The 16,688-nt window shown below is 41.1% G+C and overlaps 1 protein-coding gene across 7 annotated transcripts in view; it reads right to left on the bottom strand.

Annotated features, from left to right (window-relative positions):
- LOC126983547 (HCLS1-associated protein X-1-like) overlaps nt 1–16,688 on the bottom strand; it is a 110,102-nt gene that overhangs the window by 43,749 nt on the left and 49,665 nt on the right. For 6 of the 7 annotated variants that reach the window (XM_050836366.1, XM_050836359.1, XM_050836351.1 and 3 more), the window contains 3 exons: nt 16,151–16,241; nt 5,679–5,859; nt 5,282–5,378 (listed from right to left, as the gene is read on the bottom strand). In XM_050836366.1, the coding sequence (XP_050692323.1) occupies nt 5,282–5,378; nt 5,679–5,859; nt 16,151–16,241 (369 nt within the window). Of the gene's footprint in view, nt 1–5,281; nt 5,379–5,678; nt 5,860–9,135; nt 9,598–16,150; nt 16,242–16,688 lie in introns of those variants that run through there. The other variant, XM_050836371.1, reaches the window with a different exon arrangement.

The raw sequence follows: 16,688 nt of genomic DNA, 5'->3' as shown, positions 1-16,688 counted from the left end.
CATTATTGGCGCCAACATCGAACCTTGTGGGACCCCACTCATCACAGGACACCAGTTGGAAACCTTGTCCCTGATTATCGTCCTCATTTCCCTGTCAGTTAGGAAGTCCTCCAGCCACTTAATCAGTCCATCACCCACTCCACCCCTATTTTTAATTTTCCAAATTAGTCTTCTGTGCGGTACTTTGTCAAATGCCTTTTTCAAATCCAGGTACACTCCATCCCCCCAGCCTTCTCTCTCTTGTATTAAATCTGTCACCCTTGAGTAATAACACAACAAGTTGGTGACACAAGATCTCCCTCTCCTGAATCCAAACTTGCAATCCGAGATAATTTTCTCACTTTCTAAAAAATCCGACCACCTCGCATATTTTCGCAACCACACTAGTGAGTGATACCGGTCTGTAATTTAACCCTTTCATGGCTAAACACTCGCAGCGAGCATTAGGCGTATTTGGTGGTGGTGCTAAACGCTCGCTGCGAGCTCCAGCCGCACTCAAATCTCCTGCGGATGAGAGTGTTCCAACAATATTTTTCACAACACAGGATTGCCAATTGAGTGGGTTCTCCACTAAATTTGGTGGAAAATCATGTCACACCAGCGCAGAAAATCTATGGACGAGCAACTGGTGGATGTTGTTGTCCAATATAGCGACATTTTTGCATAGCTTCACCTATCACATGACTGATATTTTGACCAAATAGTTGTAAATTTTGCAGTTGGCAATACTGCCCTGCCAGCACCCCATCATCAAGAGATCTACAGTAGTTGCCTTACGGCTGACCGTCGCGCACGTATAAATGTACGTCTTCACAGGCAACACCCCCTGAACGTGCCTGTACTTTTGCAGGAGAGGCTTACTTTACCAAATCGTATAGATCTTGGCCTCCTCTTTCCAATGGTGTTTTTGTTTTTAGCTGTGATGAATAGTTTTTGAGATACAGAGGTTAAAAGAGTGAGCACTAGCGTCACTTGCTGGTGGTGCTAAAAGCTCGCTGCGAGCGCCAGTTGCACTCACAGCAAAAAACACCCCCTGAATGTACCTGTATGTTCGCAGGAGAGGCTTACATAACCGAATCTTATAGATCTTGGCCTCCTCTTTCTAATGGTGTTTTTGTTTTGTAGCTGTGATGAATAGTTTTTGAGATATAGAGGTTAAAAGAGATCCCCTTCCCCCGCTGGGGTGCCCAAGCGCGCCTGAGGGGATAGTTTCGTTGCGAGCGCTTAGCAATGAAAGGGTTAATGGGTCCTCTCTCTTTCCTCCCTTAAAAATTGGTACTATGTTTGCTCTCTTCCAATCTTGTGGTACCCTTCCTTCACTCAGGGAGGCACTCATTATAGAGTGCGGTTTTTATTATTATTTTTTTTACATCGTTGCCTGTTGCGCCGGTAGGCATCTTCCTGGTGGGGCCTGATGGTCGGCCCAAGGCTTCTTCCAGGTGGGGCCTGATGGTCGGCCCAGCCCGTTCTGGCGCAGGCGAGTGTTTATAGTGGCGCCATCTTGCATTGGCTCATGCTGCCCCCCGGAACTCGTTCTTGATTCGCTTGGACGGCTTCCTCTAGAGTCCGGGTTGATGGGTGGTCTTCAGGACAGCATGTGGGTAGTTTTAAGCCACTCGGCGGTGACTGAAAAATCCGAGTGGTAGCGTGGGGATTCGAACCCGCGTCGTCCATCACGCGGTGAATGTGGGTCCAGTACGCTACCAGTTCGGCCACTGCCTACCCATAGTTGCTCTCCACATTCTTTCAAGATCCACCCTGATACTCCATCCGGCCCCGTCACCTTTCTTACCCAGCTTGTTCAAGCTTTCCTTGACCTCTCCACCGTTAACTGTATCTCCTGCATAACCCTTCCTCTTTCCTGGCCCTGTGGTTGTACAAATTTGTCTTCTTTTGTGAAAACTCTGTGGAAGCTGTTGTTCACCACCTCTGCCATGTCTGCTGGGTCCTCATATGTAGTTCCATCCATTTTCAGTTTACCAATTGTTTCTTTATTCTTTAATTTGCCAATCACATGTCTATAGAATAGCCTGGTCTTTGCACTTGTCGACTATATCTTTTTCATATTTCCGTTTTTCTTCTCTTCTAATCTTTGTATATTCATCCCTTGCTTGTTTGAAATCGTTCCACAAGTTGATTCTTCTTCATCTCCTCCATCCCTTCCAAGCTTCCTCTTTTCTCTTTCTAGCTGCCTCGCATCTTTTGTTAAGCCATTCCTTTTTACCAACATCCTTTTTGGTTACCTAAGGGACATATCTATTTTCAGCTTCCTTGTATAGTTTTAAAAACTCTCTCCACTTATCATGTATGTGTATTTACCTACTATGCATTTCAGCGGTGGACAAACGGTGTTTTTTGCAGATATCTCCTAAACGAATCGTTGGATGAGTATGATATTTCAACACACTACCTTGAACATCCGTTCGTAATTTTTGGTTAACATACCACATTGCTATATATGTTATGTGAGGAGTTTACTCGTGAAAAATAACACAAAGCCGACGAGTCATGTTCACGCATTCGAATGAAAGTGTGCCCCCCCCCCCACACACCCACCCAAACCATTCCTAACCACTACTACGTCTCCCCCGTCTCGGAAGTCCCCCCCCCGCCTCTTTATCCCTCCTCTCCTCTTCCTTGCTTCTCGCCTCCCTCACTCCTGTGCCCCTCCCTACTTCTCCCACTACTGTATTTATACATTATAATGTTCTGTAAGTGTGTATGTATAGATATGATTATTTCCTAAGAGTATGGTACAATTTCATGAAGGCAAGAAGTGGTTCACGTTGATAATTACTGTACAACAGCACGTTTACGTGTAGTATATAGGAGAGCCATGTTTGCAGTCGTTATGGTCAACCACGTGAACATGATGTGCTGGAATTACCTGTGACTTGGACCTTCTACTGTTAGGAAAAGTTGATACTCTTATTGCGTACTGTCTGCCTATTGATCATAAAAAGTGGTCCAGTTTATATATAATATTATTTTGTTGACTTGTTTGTTGTATATTCATGTTATCAAAAAATTATAAACTGCATATATTTTTCTTAATCTATACATATGTGTATAATGCGTAAAAGTCAGAGAGAGAGAGAGAGAGATTAACAGCGGAATTAGCTATTGCTTTAACGGTCGTTTGACCCAGTCTGGTTGTTTTCATGTCCACATATACCAGCAATTGTATTAGATAATATTATTAATGTATGATATGTATGTACATACTGACGTATGTAACTATTATACCTATACGTATGTAATTACAATAGGGGAAAAAAATCACAGGTGGAAGGCTGATGGTGTGAGTAGGGGGGAAGGGTCATGTGATACTGGGGTAGAGAAGGAGTGGTCTGGGGGTTCTTCAGGGTGGTGGTGGTGGTGGTGGAGGGGTTAGACGAGTACCCCACACTCGTCCGATTCTGTGTAACACCTTTGATATGATGACTGGATTAGGCGTAATATCACTCAGTAAACTCCTCACATAACACATATAGCAATATGGTATGTTAACCAAAAATTACGAACGGATGTTCAAGGTAGTGTGCTGAAATATCATACTCATCCAACGATTAGTTTAGGAGATATCTGCAAAAAACACCGTTTGTCTGCCGCTGAAATGCATAGTAGTTGTATTTATATTTACCTAGTTGTGACATACGGGAAAAGAGCTACACTCACGCTGTCCCGTCTCCATATCCGCTCTTGTCCAATTTTTCCTTAAAATCATGAATGTTTCTTGCACAAACCACCTCCTCCTCCAGTCCATTCCACAGCTCAATGCTTCTGTTTGGGAAGCTAAACTTTTTCACATCTCGCCTACACGTGGTCACCCTCAACTTCTTTCCATGTCCTTTCGTTTCTCTCTCGCTCCACACACACAGGTCCTCTCTGTCCAGATTCTCCACCCTGCTCGCCACCCTGTACACTGCTATCAGGCCTCCTCTTTCTCTTCTTCTCTCCAGGGTTGTGAGCCCCATGCTTTTGAGTCTCTCCTCGTAAGTCCAATCTCTAAGTTCCGGTACCATCTTAGTTGCCATTCTCTGTACTCTTTCCAGCTTTCTTATGTTCTTCTTTTCGTGAGGAGACCAGACCACTGCTGCATACTCCAACCTTGGCCTTATCATTGTAACTATTATTTTTTTCATCATCTCTTCGTCCAAATACACAAATGCCGTCCTTATGTTCCTCAGCAAATTCATAATTTGTCCCATTATCCTGTTGATGTGTTTGTCCGGTGACATGTTCTCTGAGATAGTCACTCCCAAATCTTTTTCTTCCACTCCTCTGCATATTATCTCACTTCCCATCTTATAATCGTATTCACATGTTCTACCGCTCCTACCAAACTCTATTTTTTTTACATTTCCCAAGGTTGAATTCCATCTGCCATGTACCATTCCACTCCCATATTTTGTCCAGGTCCCTCTGCAATGCCTCACAGTCTTTCACATCATTGACTCATCTCAATAGCTTTGCATCGTCTGCAAACAAACTCACATAGCTGGTCACTCCGTCCACCATATCATTCATATAAACAGCAAACATTATTGGTGCCAGCACTGAACCTTGTGGGACCCCACTCATCACAGGGCACCAGTTGGAAACCTTGTCCTTGATTATTGTCCTCATTTCCCTGTCAGTTAGGAAGTCCTCCAGCCACTTAATAAGTCCATCACCCACTCCACCCCTATTTTTAATTTTCCAAATTAGTCTTCTGTGCGGTACTTTGTCGAATGCCTTTTTCAAATCCAGGTACACTCCATCCCCCCAGCCTTCTCTCTCTTGTATTAAATCTGTCACCCTTGAGTAATAACACAACAAGTTGGTGACACAAGATCTCCCTCTCCTGAATCTAAACTGGCAATCCGAGACAATTTTCTCACTTTCTAAAAAATCCGACCACCTGTTTTTAACTAGCCTCTCACATATCTTCGCAACCACACTAGTGAGTGATACCGGTCTGTAATTTAATGGGTCCTATCTCTTTCCTCCTTTATAAATTGGTACTATGTTTGCTCTCTCCCAATCTTGTGGTACCCTTCCTACACTCAGGGAGGCACTCATTATGGAGTGTAGTTTCTCTGCAAGTTGCTCACTACATTCTTTCAGGATCCACTCTGATACTTCATCCGGCCCCGTTGCCTTTCTTACATCCAGCTTGTTCAAGCTTTCCTTGACCTCCTGCACCGTTAACTGTATCTCCTGCATAACCCTTCCTCTTTCCTGGCCCGGTGGTTGTGTATGTGTGTGTGCATGCATGCGTGCGTGTGTTGCTACCCACCGGGCTGAGGGAGACTTCCACCGTCTGGCTGTTTGTGGGTCACCGTCACCTCCTCTCGGCCAGTGCTGTCGGTGTACTTCTTGGTTTCTTCAATAGACTGAAAACAATACAGAAGCTAAATACTTAATTTTCTTTCACCTTATTTTTAGTTTTGTTTATTATTTACTTGTTATGACCATATGAACTGAGCCAAGTACCTGGTTGACATGTGTACTGAACCAGGTTTGTTCCTAGCAGACACCTTTTTCTGCATAAAATGATCCACATAAACATAAGGGAGGAGAGTTGGAAGGGAAGAGAAGAGATATATAAATATCATGAAATAATCTTTGAAAAGAGAACTTGAATCAAAGCAGTGATGACCAAGAGAACAAGTTTTGGTCAACTTAATACTTACGCCGTCTGGTCTTCTAATGGTGACTATTGACTGTGAGTAAAATTTGTGTCGTACTTCTGGTTGTGGTGCCCCAGGAGACTCAAGACGGGACCAGGGAGACCGTTGAGAATTAGGAGTCTGTGGTAGTTCATGGGAATAACCTGGTCTCCCTTCTGGTAGCTTTGAGAGATCCCCTGATACCCTGTAAAAAAACCTGCTATTAGGGCACAGTCTAACAGAAGTAGCAGCAAACTAAAAACAATGGGAAATTACCATTCACATACCTCATTCATCAATACATATCATCATACATCATTTCATGTACTTACCCATAGTATACAGTATTTGACCAAACCTCTGGAGCTAACCTCCTCATTTGCTTTCAGCCAATTCTGCTTAGAATTCATATATGTTCTTGGCCTTAATAACCTCTGCATCCAGATTATTCTAAGTATCAATGCAATAGTCTCGATGCAAAGATAATTAGAATTTTGTGCATTTTTATACATTTCATTCTGCCACTGTTGTAACTAATGGTGTTGGTGCTAAGGTTATTGGAGAAACTCACACAGTAATCAGTGACTCCCTGGCACACATTATAAATTTATCTTTTAAGCGAGCTGTCTTTCCAAAGGACATGAAAATGGAAAGGGTCACCCAAATATATATAGGAAATTCTTCTTAACTTTTGAGCAACTATAGACCAGTTTGTCTTACTGTTTTCTAAGATATTTCAGTGTTTGATGCACATCAGGTTGTATTCATTTATAAATAATCTTAACTTGCTTTTTGAATATCAATTTGGCTTTAGATGTGGCTGTGGAGCATATCTAGGTAGATAAAATACGAGTTAACTTTAAAGAAAATTTTGTATAAGATATGTTCTTGGATGTGAGTAATGGTTTTGGCACTGAATCAATCAACTGTGCTGAGTAAACTTTATAAATATAGACTCTGAGGTGATGCACAGGACTGGATTTGAAAAGTAATCAAAGCCTTTAACTCTAACATAAACGCCTTACCCTCTCGCACACCGTAAGTTTTCATTAAGTTTCTGTTCCACTCACCATGCATTTCTCAAGCCCGACTGGCCATTTTTTGCCGCCGCGATACCCTACATTCCCGGATGTATTTTACCCTCACAGATATATCATACCCCAATAAATTTGGTATCAATGGCTTCATAAAGACTTGTACTAGATCATGCGCAAATAAAAATAGAGGAAAAATATATATATAAACAATATAAACTTGTTTCAAGTCTCTGTATAGATCATTGTAGACAATAAATCCTAAGTACCAACTCTTCCCCACTCGCTAGCTCAAAATTTTGTGGGCCAACTTTTTTAGCTGAATATATGTTTCGAAGCAGAATTTAGTGAGGATTCTTATGGTATCCTCAAAATCCTCATTTACGTTCCTTAGAAAGGTTACCATATGTTACCATTAAGAAACTTATCCCAACAAATGACGCTCCCAAATTTGACGCACTTTCACCGAAAACTTGATTGTTAATCAATTTTTCTTAACTTTAATGACACATTTAGCGTCATCATGCGCCAGGACCTTTTACCCCTTGATGATGCTAAACGCGTCATCACGTGCGAGAGGGTTAATTATTTAGAAGTAAAAAGTTGAGAAAGAGTAACTACAGCCTTAGAAACATTTTAAACAACCACTGTCTCTCAATATGATGGAAAAAGAAGAAAAGGGAAGCAAGACAGGTTCTTCTGAGGACACGGCTGGAGGTGGCTGCCTTATGAGTGGCCAACATTTCTGAAAACACTTGTGATTCATTGGTGAGTCTGATGACATCATAGACTGCACTCACCCAATCAGCAGCCTCTTCGTCATAGCGATGCACTAATAACTGTGCTAAGCCTTGTTTTTCAATGCAGCAATAGTGTCAATTGCTAAGGCAACAAGCTATTCTTTAAAGTGCAGACAATTGGGGTGCACCTCTTTGGATCTTGGCCCTGAAGACACTTCTGCCATGGCCAAGTCCTCAAGGGAGGCTCTCATGATGGAGCCGGCCATCAGGGACACACATAAATGGACTAGGCCCAGGGGCAAGGTCTAAGATAATCCACAACTCCAATTTCTTTAAAACTTTTGGCAAACAAAAAGGCAGTGAACTTATTTTAAGTATCAGTTCTGAGGTCTATCATTTATGATCTATTCATTCATATAATATTTCAAAACATCAAAAAGCCCATTTGACCACATTATGGTAGAATACATACCCCCTATCTAGCTCTACTACACCACTGGTTCCCTAACTTTTTTACATGATGCCCCCTATTGATTTATAAGTAATCCTCACACCCCTCATCCTTTCTTTATATATATATATATATATATATATATATATATATATATATATATATATATATATATATATATATATATATATATATATATATATATATATATATATATATATATATATATATACAGTCATCCCCATGTCAAGGATATTTCTGCTTCCCGGACTTCGCGCTGATGCGCTGAAACCGGCGGGACTATAACTATAACCCTATGGGAAAATATGCATTTGGGGAAGTCACCTCTGACACGTCATATAAAACATGTTTTTTTCGTTCTTTTTAATGACTGAAATGAGACAAGACGTTGTTAGACAACAATAAGTAGCCCAATCTGGCAACACTGCAGTGTGGCGGCGCGTGAATTTTTTTTTTTTAGGATAATGTTGCTATGAGAAAATCTCGACCAATAGCAGTCGTCCCTGCGTTAGCTGCTGGCCAATAGGAACGCATGAAGTCACAGTCTAACCGTGGCCACTCAGGAGCAACCTAACGTCCATTGCCCCGCCTCCCTCCTCTCTCCCTTCCCCCCTCCTCTCTGCCTCCCTCCCTCCCTTCTCTCTGCCTTCCTCCCTCCTCTCTCCCTTCCCCCCTCCTCTCTGCCTCCCTCCCTCCTCTCTGCCTTCCTATTTAGCGTCAATGCATCCACAGATATCGCTGAAACTGGGGTCACAGAGCAAGGGGGTCACAATTAGTTGATCATGAATACGCTGAAACCGCTGGGTGAGACCATGAATGGCAGGGGTGAATATATATATATATATATATATATATATATATATATATATATATATATATATATATATATATATATATATATATATATATATATATATATATCAGGGTTGGCAGTTTAAACCAATAAAAAAAAACAGTGGTTTAACCCAACTAATAAACCATTTTTTTTTCTTCTTTTGTGTGTATCTTTGTTAGTTTCATCAGTATTGTGGTTTTAACTATATGTAAGATTTTAATTATGTACAGCAGGGTTGGCGGTTTAAACCAGGGGTGTCAAACTCAAAACCCTTTAATGGCCAATTCATACTCTGAAGTGCCATCATGGGGGCCAACAAGGGTAGAAAATACATTGACTAGATTGGAGTTACCGTGATACCGCGGGCCATTTATGACTATCCCGCGGGCCATGAGTTTGACACCCCTGGTTTAAACCAAAAACCCATCAATAAAACCAGTGTTTTTTGTGAATCTTTTTTAGTTTCATCAGGTATTGTGGTTTTAATTATATGTGGTTTTATAATTTTTATTATGCACAGTCATTTTACTAACACCAGGATGAAAACGTCAGTTGGTAAACTCAAATCTCTATTCAAATGCTGTAACTTCAAAGTAACTGAAAACAACTTGCTGTAATGACTCTTCATTCGTACTATTTGTCCTTCCATTGCTTTACGGCAATTTTTACAAATTGCTCGGCAGCCTTTTCTGCCTTCAACAACCTTTTTTTCAAAAAATTTCCAAATATAGTCTGGTTTTCTGCCTGTCATATTGATGAATAGTTCAGCACTAGGTTAATCACCAACAGTTTCAAATTTGTTTCTAATAACTTTAGTCTTGATAGTTAATGGTTTGATCACTGCATTGTAATATCTCTGTGCCTGTTTGAATAGAATATAATCAGTAAAATTTCTAATATTTTTCATAGTTCAAGATAAAGATTAAAGCACAATCATACTCACTTTTCTATACACTATTTGCTCTGTTTCTGTAATTATGTTCAGTATCAAGTATGTATCAATTTAAATTACATGGTAGTTCAGCATATGCGTATCTATATATTTTCAGCGTTATGAGGTCTGACACGAGAAGGATTTAGCGCGTCATCTTATCCTCCCACTCACCCTCACATCACCTTCGCTGTACGGCACTGTTCAAGCACTGGAATGGTAGACACACGCACACGTTGCATTATTTCAACACTTTTAAGACTTGCACATCTTTCAAATGCGTATTATCCTAGCCTTTTCTTGGGAGTTACAAGCCAAGACCCCTTACATGGGACCCGTTTTTGCGCCAAACTTGCGCGTCCCTCACAGCGGCCTCCCTCACTCTAGCTTAGTTAAAACACAATTTTGGTCTTTCATATCTTGTATCCAGTCAAGCACTGTCCACTCCCTCCACATTCCACACCATCACATCACCGACGCCCCTGTAACTAATGTGTGCAGCAGTAGATTACAAGGATGCAGAGGAGTTCTTTGACTCAGAAACCGACGCCTATCAGCACATTTTAAAGATTTCTGGCTTCCTTTCTTTGATGCCACACTGTGAGGGGAGAATACGATACGAACGGCTTTATTTACTCCTAAAATCACATTAAAATGGCTTCTCAGGGTCTTTATAAGCGCATAAAAATGTGATGCCGCAGCGTTTCCGCCATATTCGTCGATGCCTCCGAGGAACACGCCACAAATACTTCCAAGTTTTTGCGACTCATTGCCTTTACTGCGGGTCAGGAACGGATCCTAGCACACTCTGATACTTAAGTCCACTTGTAAGACACAACAACACAGCTGGGATAGCATAAGTCCTCGTAAAGTAGCATACAATCCTGGGCACTGCTGGGCAGCGGAGGCTACTTTCTCCTTTCCCGCACAGACCCGCAGACTAGTAACCGAACACGAACAATACGCGTTCTGCAGTGATCAGGAACTTTAGGTCCTGAAACGGTACCAAGAGGAACGGTACCCTCATCTGATGTGTATAATGCTTTTTTCTGATGTTTTATTCACTAGATATATTATAGAATCTGGTCAACGTCTTTGACTTCCAGCACCTTACTATGAATATAAATGAAATAACATTAAAAACACCCCTGAATATACCAAAAATTATGCCATAAAACTAAATTTCCAGTACGCCAACCAGGCCAGGAATATACCAAATTGGCATAATTATGCCAAACCTGGCAACCCTGGTGGGAAGGGAAAGAGTGACTCACGATTCTAGTCATTCAGAGCTGCGAGCTGCGGTCGCGAGTAAGGTGCAAGGTGATAGTGTTGTGTACCGGTAGTGTATTACTGTAGCAGCGAGGTATAGTGTAACTAGGTATTGTAGGGGGGGCATCGTGAATGCAGTCATCACCGAAGGGGGGGGAGCGCTGTCCTGGAAGCTGCAATGGTAATCGTCGCCTGAATAATTGCCAGGACCACTATTCTAATGATTTTCAGTCCTAGTGACTCTATTCTCATTAATAACTCATAAGTATTACTTAGGTTCTAGCACAGAAGATATTAGATGCATGCTGTCCATGTTGCATGGTGATACTGGTGTCTGTGGACTGTAAATTGTACATGCGTACAGTCTGTGTATGCTAAGGTGGCTATTGTTGTTCTGAGTCATCATAACAGCGCCCCTAACTCCGGGCAGCGCGATGCAGCGGCAGTATGCAGTGCGGGATATAGCCAGGAAAGCGCACCCCCCCCCCCCCCTCTCTCTCTCTCTCTCTCTCTCTTCTCTCTTCTCTCTCTCTCTCTCTCTCTCTCTCTCTCACAACTGTTTTTGTAGCATGCCACTGGAAAATTAGAAGAGGTCTTTCATGTTTACTATTTAAAATTGCAATTAAAGAGCATGTTAGAGAAGCTGCATTTTGCCTCTTTTACAGATTGTATGAAGATCAAATGAATATATTGATAAATCCATCTCTAAATCTATCTATAATTCCTTTTCAAACTCATATATGTATATACGGATAGAATTACTGGAATAAAAATACTGAAAAGCGAAAAAAAAAAATCTGTGGTTTAAACCGAAAAAAACATGGTTTTTGTTTAAAAAAAAAAAAACATTGGTTTTTCCCAACCCTGATATATATATATATATATATATATATATATATATATATATATATATATATATATATATATATATATATATATATATATATATATATATATATGCAATACAATCACTTCGTAGCGCGTGATTAGTAAATATTTGCTGGTGACTTAGCATGAGGAGTAGAGAAAGTACGTGGAATGTATGCCTCCATTCCAGAGACAATCACCTCTGTGATGCGCTGAGCACACACAGAAGGGTCTCTCTCCTGGAAGCAGTAGCTAATCATTCCACTGGAAATCGGAAAAGTACATCCTCAGGTCATCCCACCAAGCAGAAACAAAATGCCAGAAGCATCGCCTTTTCGGCGAGTCCAGAGGATGTACAGGATACAGAAATAAGGTTATGATCGGAGGAGCCCAATGGAGAGAACAGTTTGACAGAGTAAGCAGAAGGATTAGAGGTAAGGAAGAGGTCTAGAATGTTGGGCCTGTCCCCAAGACAGTCGGGAATACGAGTAGGGTGCTGAACCAACTGCTCTAGGTCATTGAGGAGAGCAAAGTTGTAGGCTTGTTCACCAGGCTGGTCTGTGAAGGAGGATGAAAGCCAAAGCTGGTGGTGAACATTGAAATCTCCGAAGATGGAGATTTCAGCAAAAAAAAAATATATATATATATATATATATATATATATATATATATATATATATATATATATATATATATATATATATATATATATATATATACAGTAAAACCCCGATTATCCGAAATGGAAGGGAAGCCTCTTCGGATAAGCGATTTTTCGGATAATCCGGATTTATGGCCGCCATTTTGATTTTTGAAAGAAGTGAGGTCGAAGCACAGGTAGAATGCGATGCGACTGCCCAGTGTGAAGTGTGTGACGCGACTGCCGCCGACTGACGATGTAAACAATGAAACCAAACAAACACACGCTACGCTAAACAAAGTAGTACGCTTAAAACACGTGATGTAAATGTTTTATTGTATGTTTGTCTGTGTGTCTCCTTGTCTGGACCAGTGTATGTTGATACTTGTGAGCGTTGCAGATCTGAATTGTGAATGTTGCAGAGTGCGATTGTGAATGGTTGTGCAAGCTTGCAAGTGTGACCTTGATGCATCGTGCAGGTGGAGACGCAGTATGATGACATATTATCGCGAACTCGTATGTTGGAAGGGAATGTGGCATGGAGTGGAGAGGGAGTCGGTTTGTGTCGTTGTCTTGAGAGTACGGTGTGAGAGTAGTCGTGCAGTAGTTTGTTCGTTCGCCGCACTTACGCCCTTGCTGGGGCGAAGGTGCGGACGTGGTGTTGTTGAGAGTTTGTTTAATGTTTTTTGTCTAATACATTGATCTATTCGTTACAAGCTATTTCGGCAATACGTATTAGAAAGCATATTCATTTTAACTGTTCTTATCAATTTTAAATGTGTTAATATAGTACATATGTAGTTACTTTTATTTATTTTTGATGTTTTATAACGTTTTAGTATAGAAAAAAATTAAATTTTAATGGTATTATCCAGATCAATTTCAGATCATCCGGTTTTTCGGATAATCCGCTGGATAATCGGGGTTTTATATATATATATATATATATATATATATATATATATATATATATATATATATATATATATATATATATATATATATATATATATATATATATATATATATATATATATATATATATACAGTCACCGCAAAAGAAGATCGGACCTTGAAAATTATGCAAATTGCAAATTATATTTGGTATCATAACTCAATCAAATAATACGAAATTCAATTTTTTTTTTGTATTAATACTTTGTCATGTCTCCACGTGAATGAATTACATCTAACATTCTCTTTGGCATACTCTGGACGAGGTTTATGAAATACTGAATGTCCATTTGTGTGGTCCATACGTTTTTGATGATGTCTTGGAGGTGCGGCACTGATGTCGGTTTTTCCTCCTTAACTTTGTCCTTCATCATCTTCCATGCATTTTCAATTGGGTTAAGGTCAGGACTATTGCCAGGCCACTCCAACACACGAATATTTTTCTTCTGGAGATCTTGTTTGACCTTTCGTGAGGTGTGACATGGGGCCCCATCGTGCATGAAGATGGAGGTGCCGTGGATGGAGAAGCTGTCATACAGATGGTCGTTTAATACTCCAATATATCGGTCTGCATTCATGGTAGTGTTCTTGGGGAGAAAGAACAGACCACCCCTGCCCAACTTTGCACTGAAACAAGCCCACACCATGACTGATGGGCTGTGTTTTACGGTTTTGACAGTGAACCTGCTGTCGTACCGACTGGAGTTGGACGGGCGCCGAACCTTGACACGATGTGATGACAGCACTTGGAAGGTGCTTTCATCCGACCACATAACCTCCTTCCAGTCCTCAAATGTCCAATCTCGATGTGCCTTAGCAAATTCAAGCCTTTTCTTTTTCATCTTGTCCGTGAGCAAGGGTTTTCGAGCAGCCGTGCGACATGGCAGGTCGAGGTCTTTTTGGAGTCGATGTTGAATTGTTCGCCTGACGTTTTTTAGGAGATCTGGATACATTTCTTTCAATTGTCTGGCAGTAATACGAGGGTTTTTCATAACTGCATTCTTGAGAAGCCTATCAGTAGTTTTAGATGTCTTTCTCTTCACACCAAGACGAGGTTTGTGGGCGGGAATCTCGTTGGGAGGGAGAGTCCAGGCCTTGAGGAGTGACATGATTGTTGATTTTGCCCTCCTGGTGCGTTTACAAATTTCTTTTATTGGTACCTTTTCCTCCCTCAAACCAAGAATCCTGCCCTTTTCTGCATCTGTGAGGGGTTTGCGGGTCATAGTGGAGATGTGGCAATGGTGTCAAGATCATGCAACAACTGGTTAGGAAATTAGCGTCAGAAAAATGATGGGGCGTTCATGCATACACCCTCCTCCTACCAGAGCTGGGCCAGCACTGAACTCTAGTGGTATTGAGAGGTGCCTATAACCCTACACAGTTACCAGATGTATGATAACAGTAAATCTATCAGCTATAGTGGCAGCACCGAGACACTCTTCACACCCCTATTGTAAACCCGCTGAACTGGCGGAGGTCCGATCTTCTTTTGCGGTGACTGTATGTATGTATGTATGTATGTATGTATGTATATATATATGTATATATATATGTATATATATATATATATATATATATATATATATATATATATATATATATATATATATATATATATATATATATTCGAACCCCGGTCCTTCTGGTTGTGAGCCAGACACTCTACTCCTGAGCTACCGGGCTGTGTGTGTGTGTGTGTGTGTACAAAACGGCAATTTTTGGCAGATGGAATCACGCCCCCCCTGTATCCAGCTCACGCCCCCCAGTGTGGGAACCACTGCTCTATAGTGGTGGTTTTTTTTTTTTTTTTTCTTTTTTTAGACGTTATTGCCTATTGCGCCGGTAGGCATCTTCCCGGTGGGGCCTGATGGTCGGCCCAAGGCTTCTTCCAGGTGGGGCCTGATGGTCGGCCCAGCCCGTTCTGGCGCAGGCGAGTGTTTATAGTGGCGCCATCTTGCATTGGCTCATGCTGCCCCCCGGAACTCGTTCTTGATTCGCTTGGACGGCTTCCTCTAGAGTCCGGGTTGATGGGTGGTCTTCAGGACAGCATGTGGGTAGTTTTAAGCCACTCGGCGGTGACTGAAAAATCCGAGTGGTAGCGTGAGGATTCGAACCTGCGTCGTCCATCACGCGGCGAATGTGGGTCCAGTACGCTACCAGTTCGGCCACCGTACGTTACCAGTTATAATCGACTCATGTGTCCACTCCCTTCACACTCTGAACCCAAGATAACTGACCACATATTTTGTGCTCAAATGAAGGCAACAGAAAGCATGTTTTAATGTCTTTTTAATGGACATGACAATGTTGTTGGCACAATCTAAAATATAAGTTAAAAAATGGCCTGAACTGTAACACCGGTGTAGAAGTTTCGTATTATAATTCATTTTCTTCAGTGTAACACATGGCATCCCAAGGAAAGAGTTTTTTTTCTTTCTTCAATGTAGTTTGATATTATTACTATAGTATGGCAAAAAGCAACACCTCACATGTTCTTATTTTCCTTTGTGTTAATGAGCCATGCCAGCCATCAATCATTAGCACCGTCACTTTTTGTCAGTAACGTCTGCCCAGCCAGGTGTCCGGCATACTTCAAGGATGGCCATACTAAAGGATGCAAGTGGGGTGTCTCCATATTCTCCAACACCAAAAAATATGCAATACATAATAATTTTTTTAAATACAAAAGTTGTTGGTGTGTTCAGTAATGAATTATTGCTGTCAGACAAAGTGTCATGGGCCAACACCTACCTCTCATCAATGTCGGAGTCTTCTTTCTTTATTAGTGACTCCCGGGAGTGTTCTCCAAGGTCTGGTGCAGATCCAATTATGGGAAGGTTTTCTGAAAAATGGTAATCATACTTTACACTTGTACAGTCCATCCTCATATACTTCAAGCATACAAGAGGCACAAAGTACAAACCAACAAAAAGCAGCCCTTAAAGAGTACATGGGGGACTCCTCATCCAGTTTGCACATTTTCCCCAAACCTTCCCCTCAATATTATAGTTATATTTTACACACATACATGTACAGATTCCTGATGGAAATATCTAAATCCTCAAAGCTTTTGAACCTGATCAAGTTCCCTCTGTTTCTCCTCAAAAACTGCTTCTTTGCTGATGCTGAACTTGATTAAACTCTTCCAAATCTGACTTTCAACATCACTCTTTCCTTCTTGCTGAAAGTACACTTACCTGCAACTTGTGCATATGAAGGGTGGCTGCTGTGACCCTTCAAACCACCATCCTAAGGGTTTGCTCTTCTTTGCTGTCTTTTTAAAACAATT

The sequence above is a fragment of the Eriocheir sinensis genome, chromosome 5 (assembly GCF_024679095.1).
Source record: "Eriocheir sinensis breed Jianghai 21 chromosome 5, ASM2467909v1, whole genome shotgun sequence".
In the NCBI taxonomy this organism is placed as follows: Eukaryota; Metazoa; Arthropoda; class Malacostraca; order Decapoda; family Varunidae; genus Eriocheir; species Eriocheir sinensis.
Note: the sequence above shows the minus strand (reverse complement) of the source record. Positions and strands in the feature narration are given on the sequence as shown.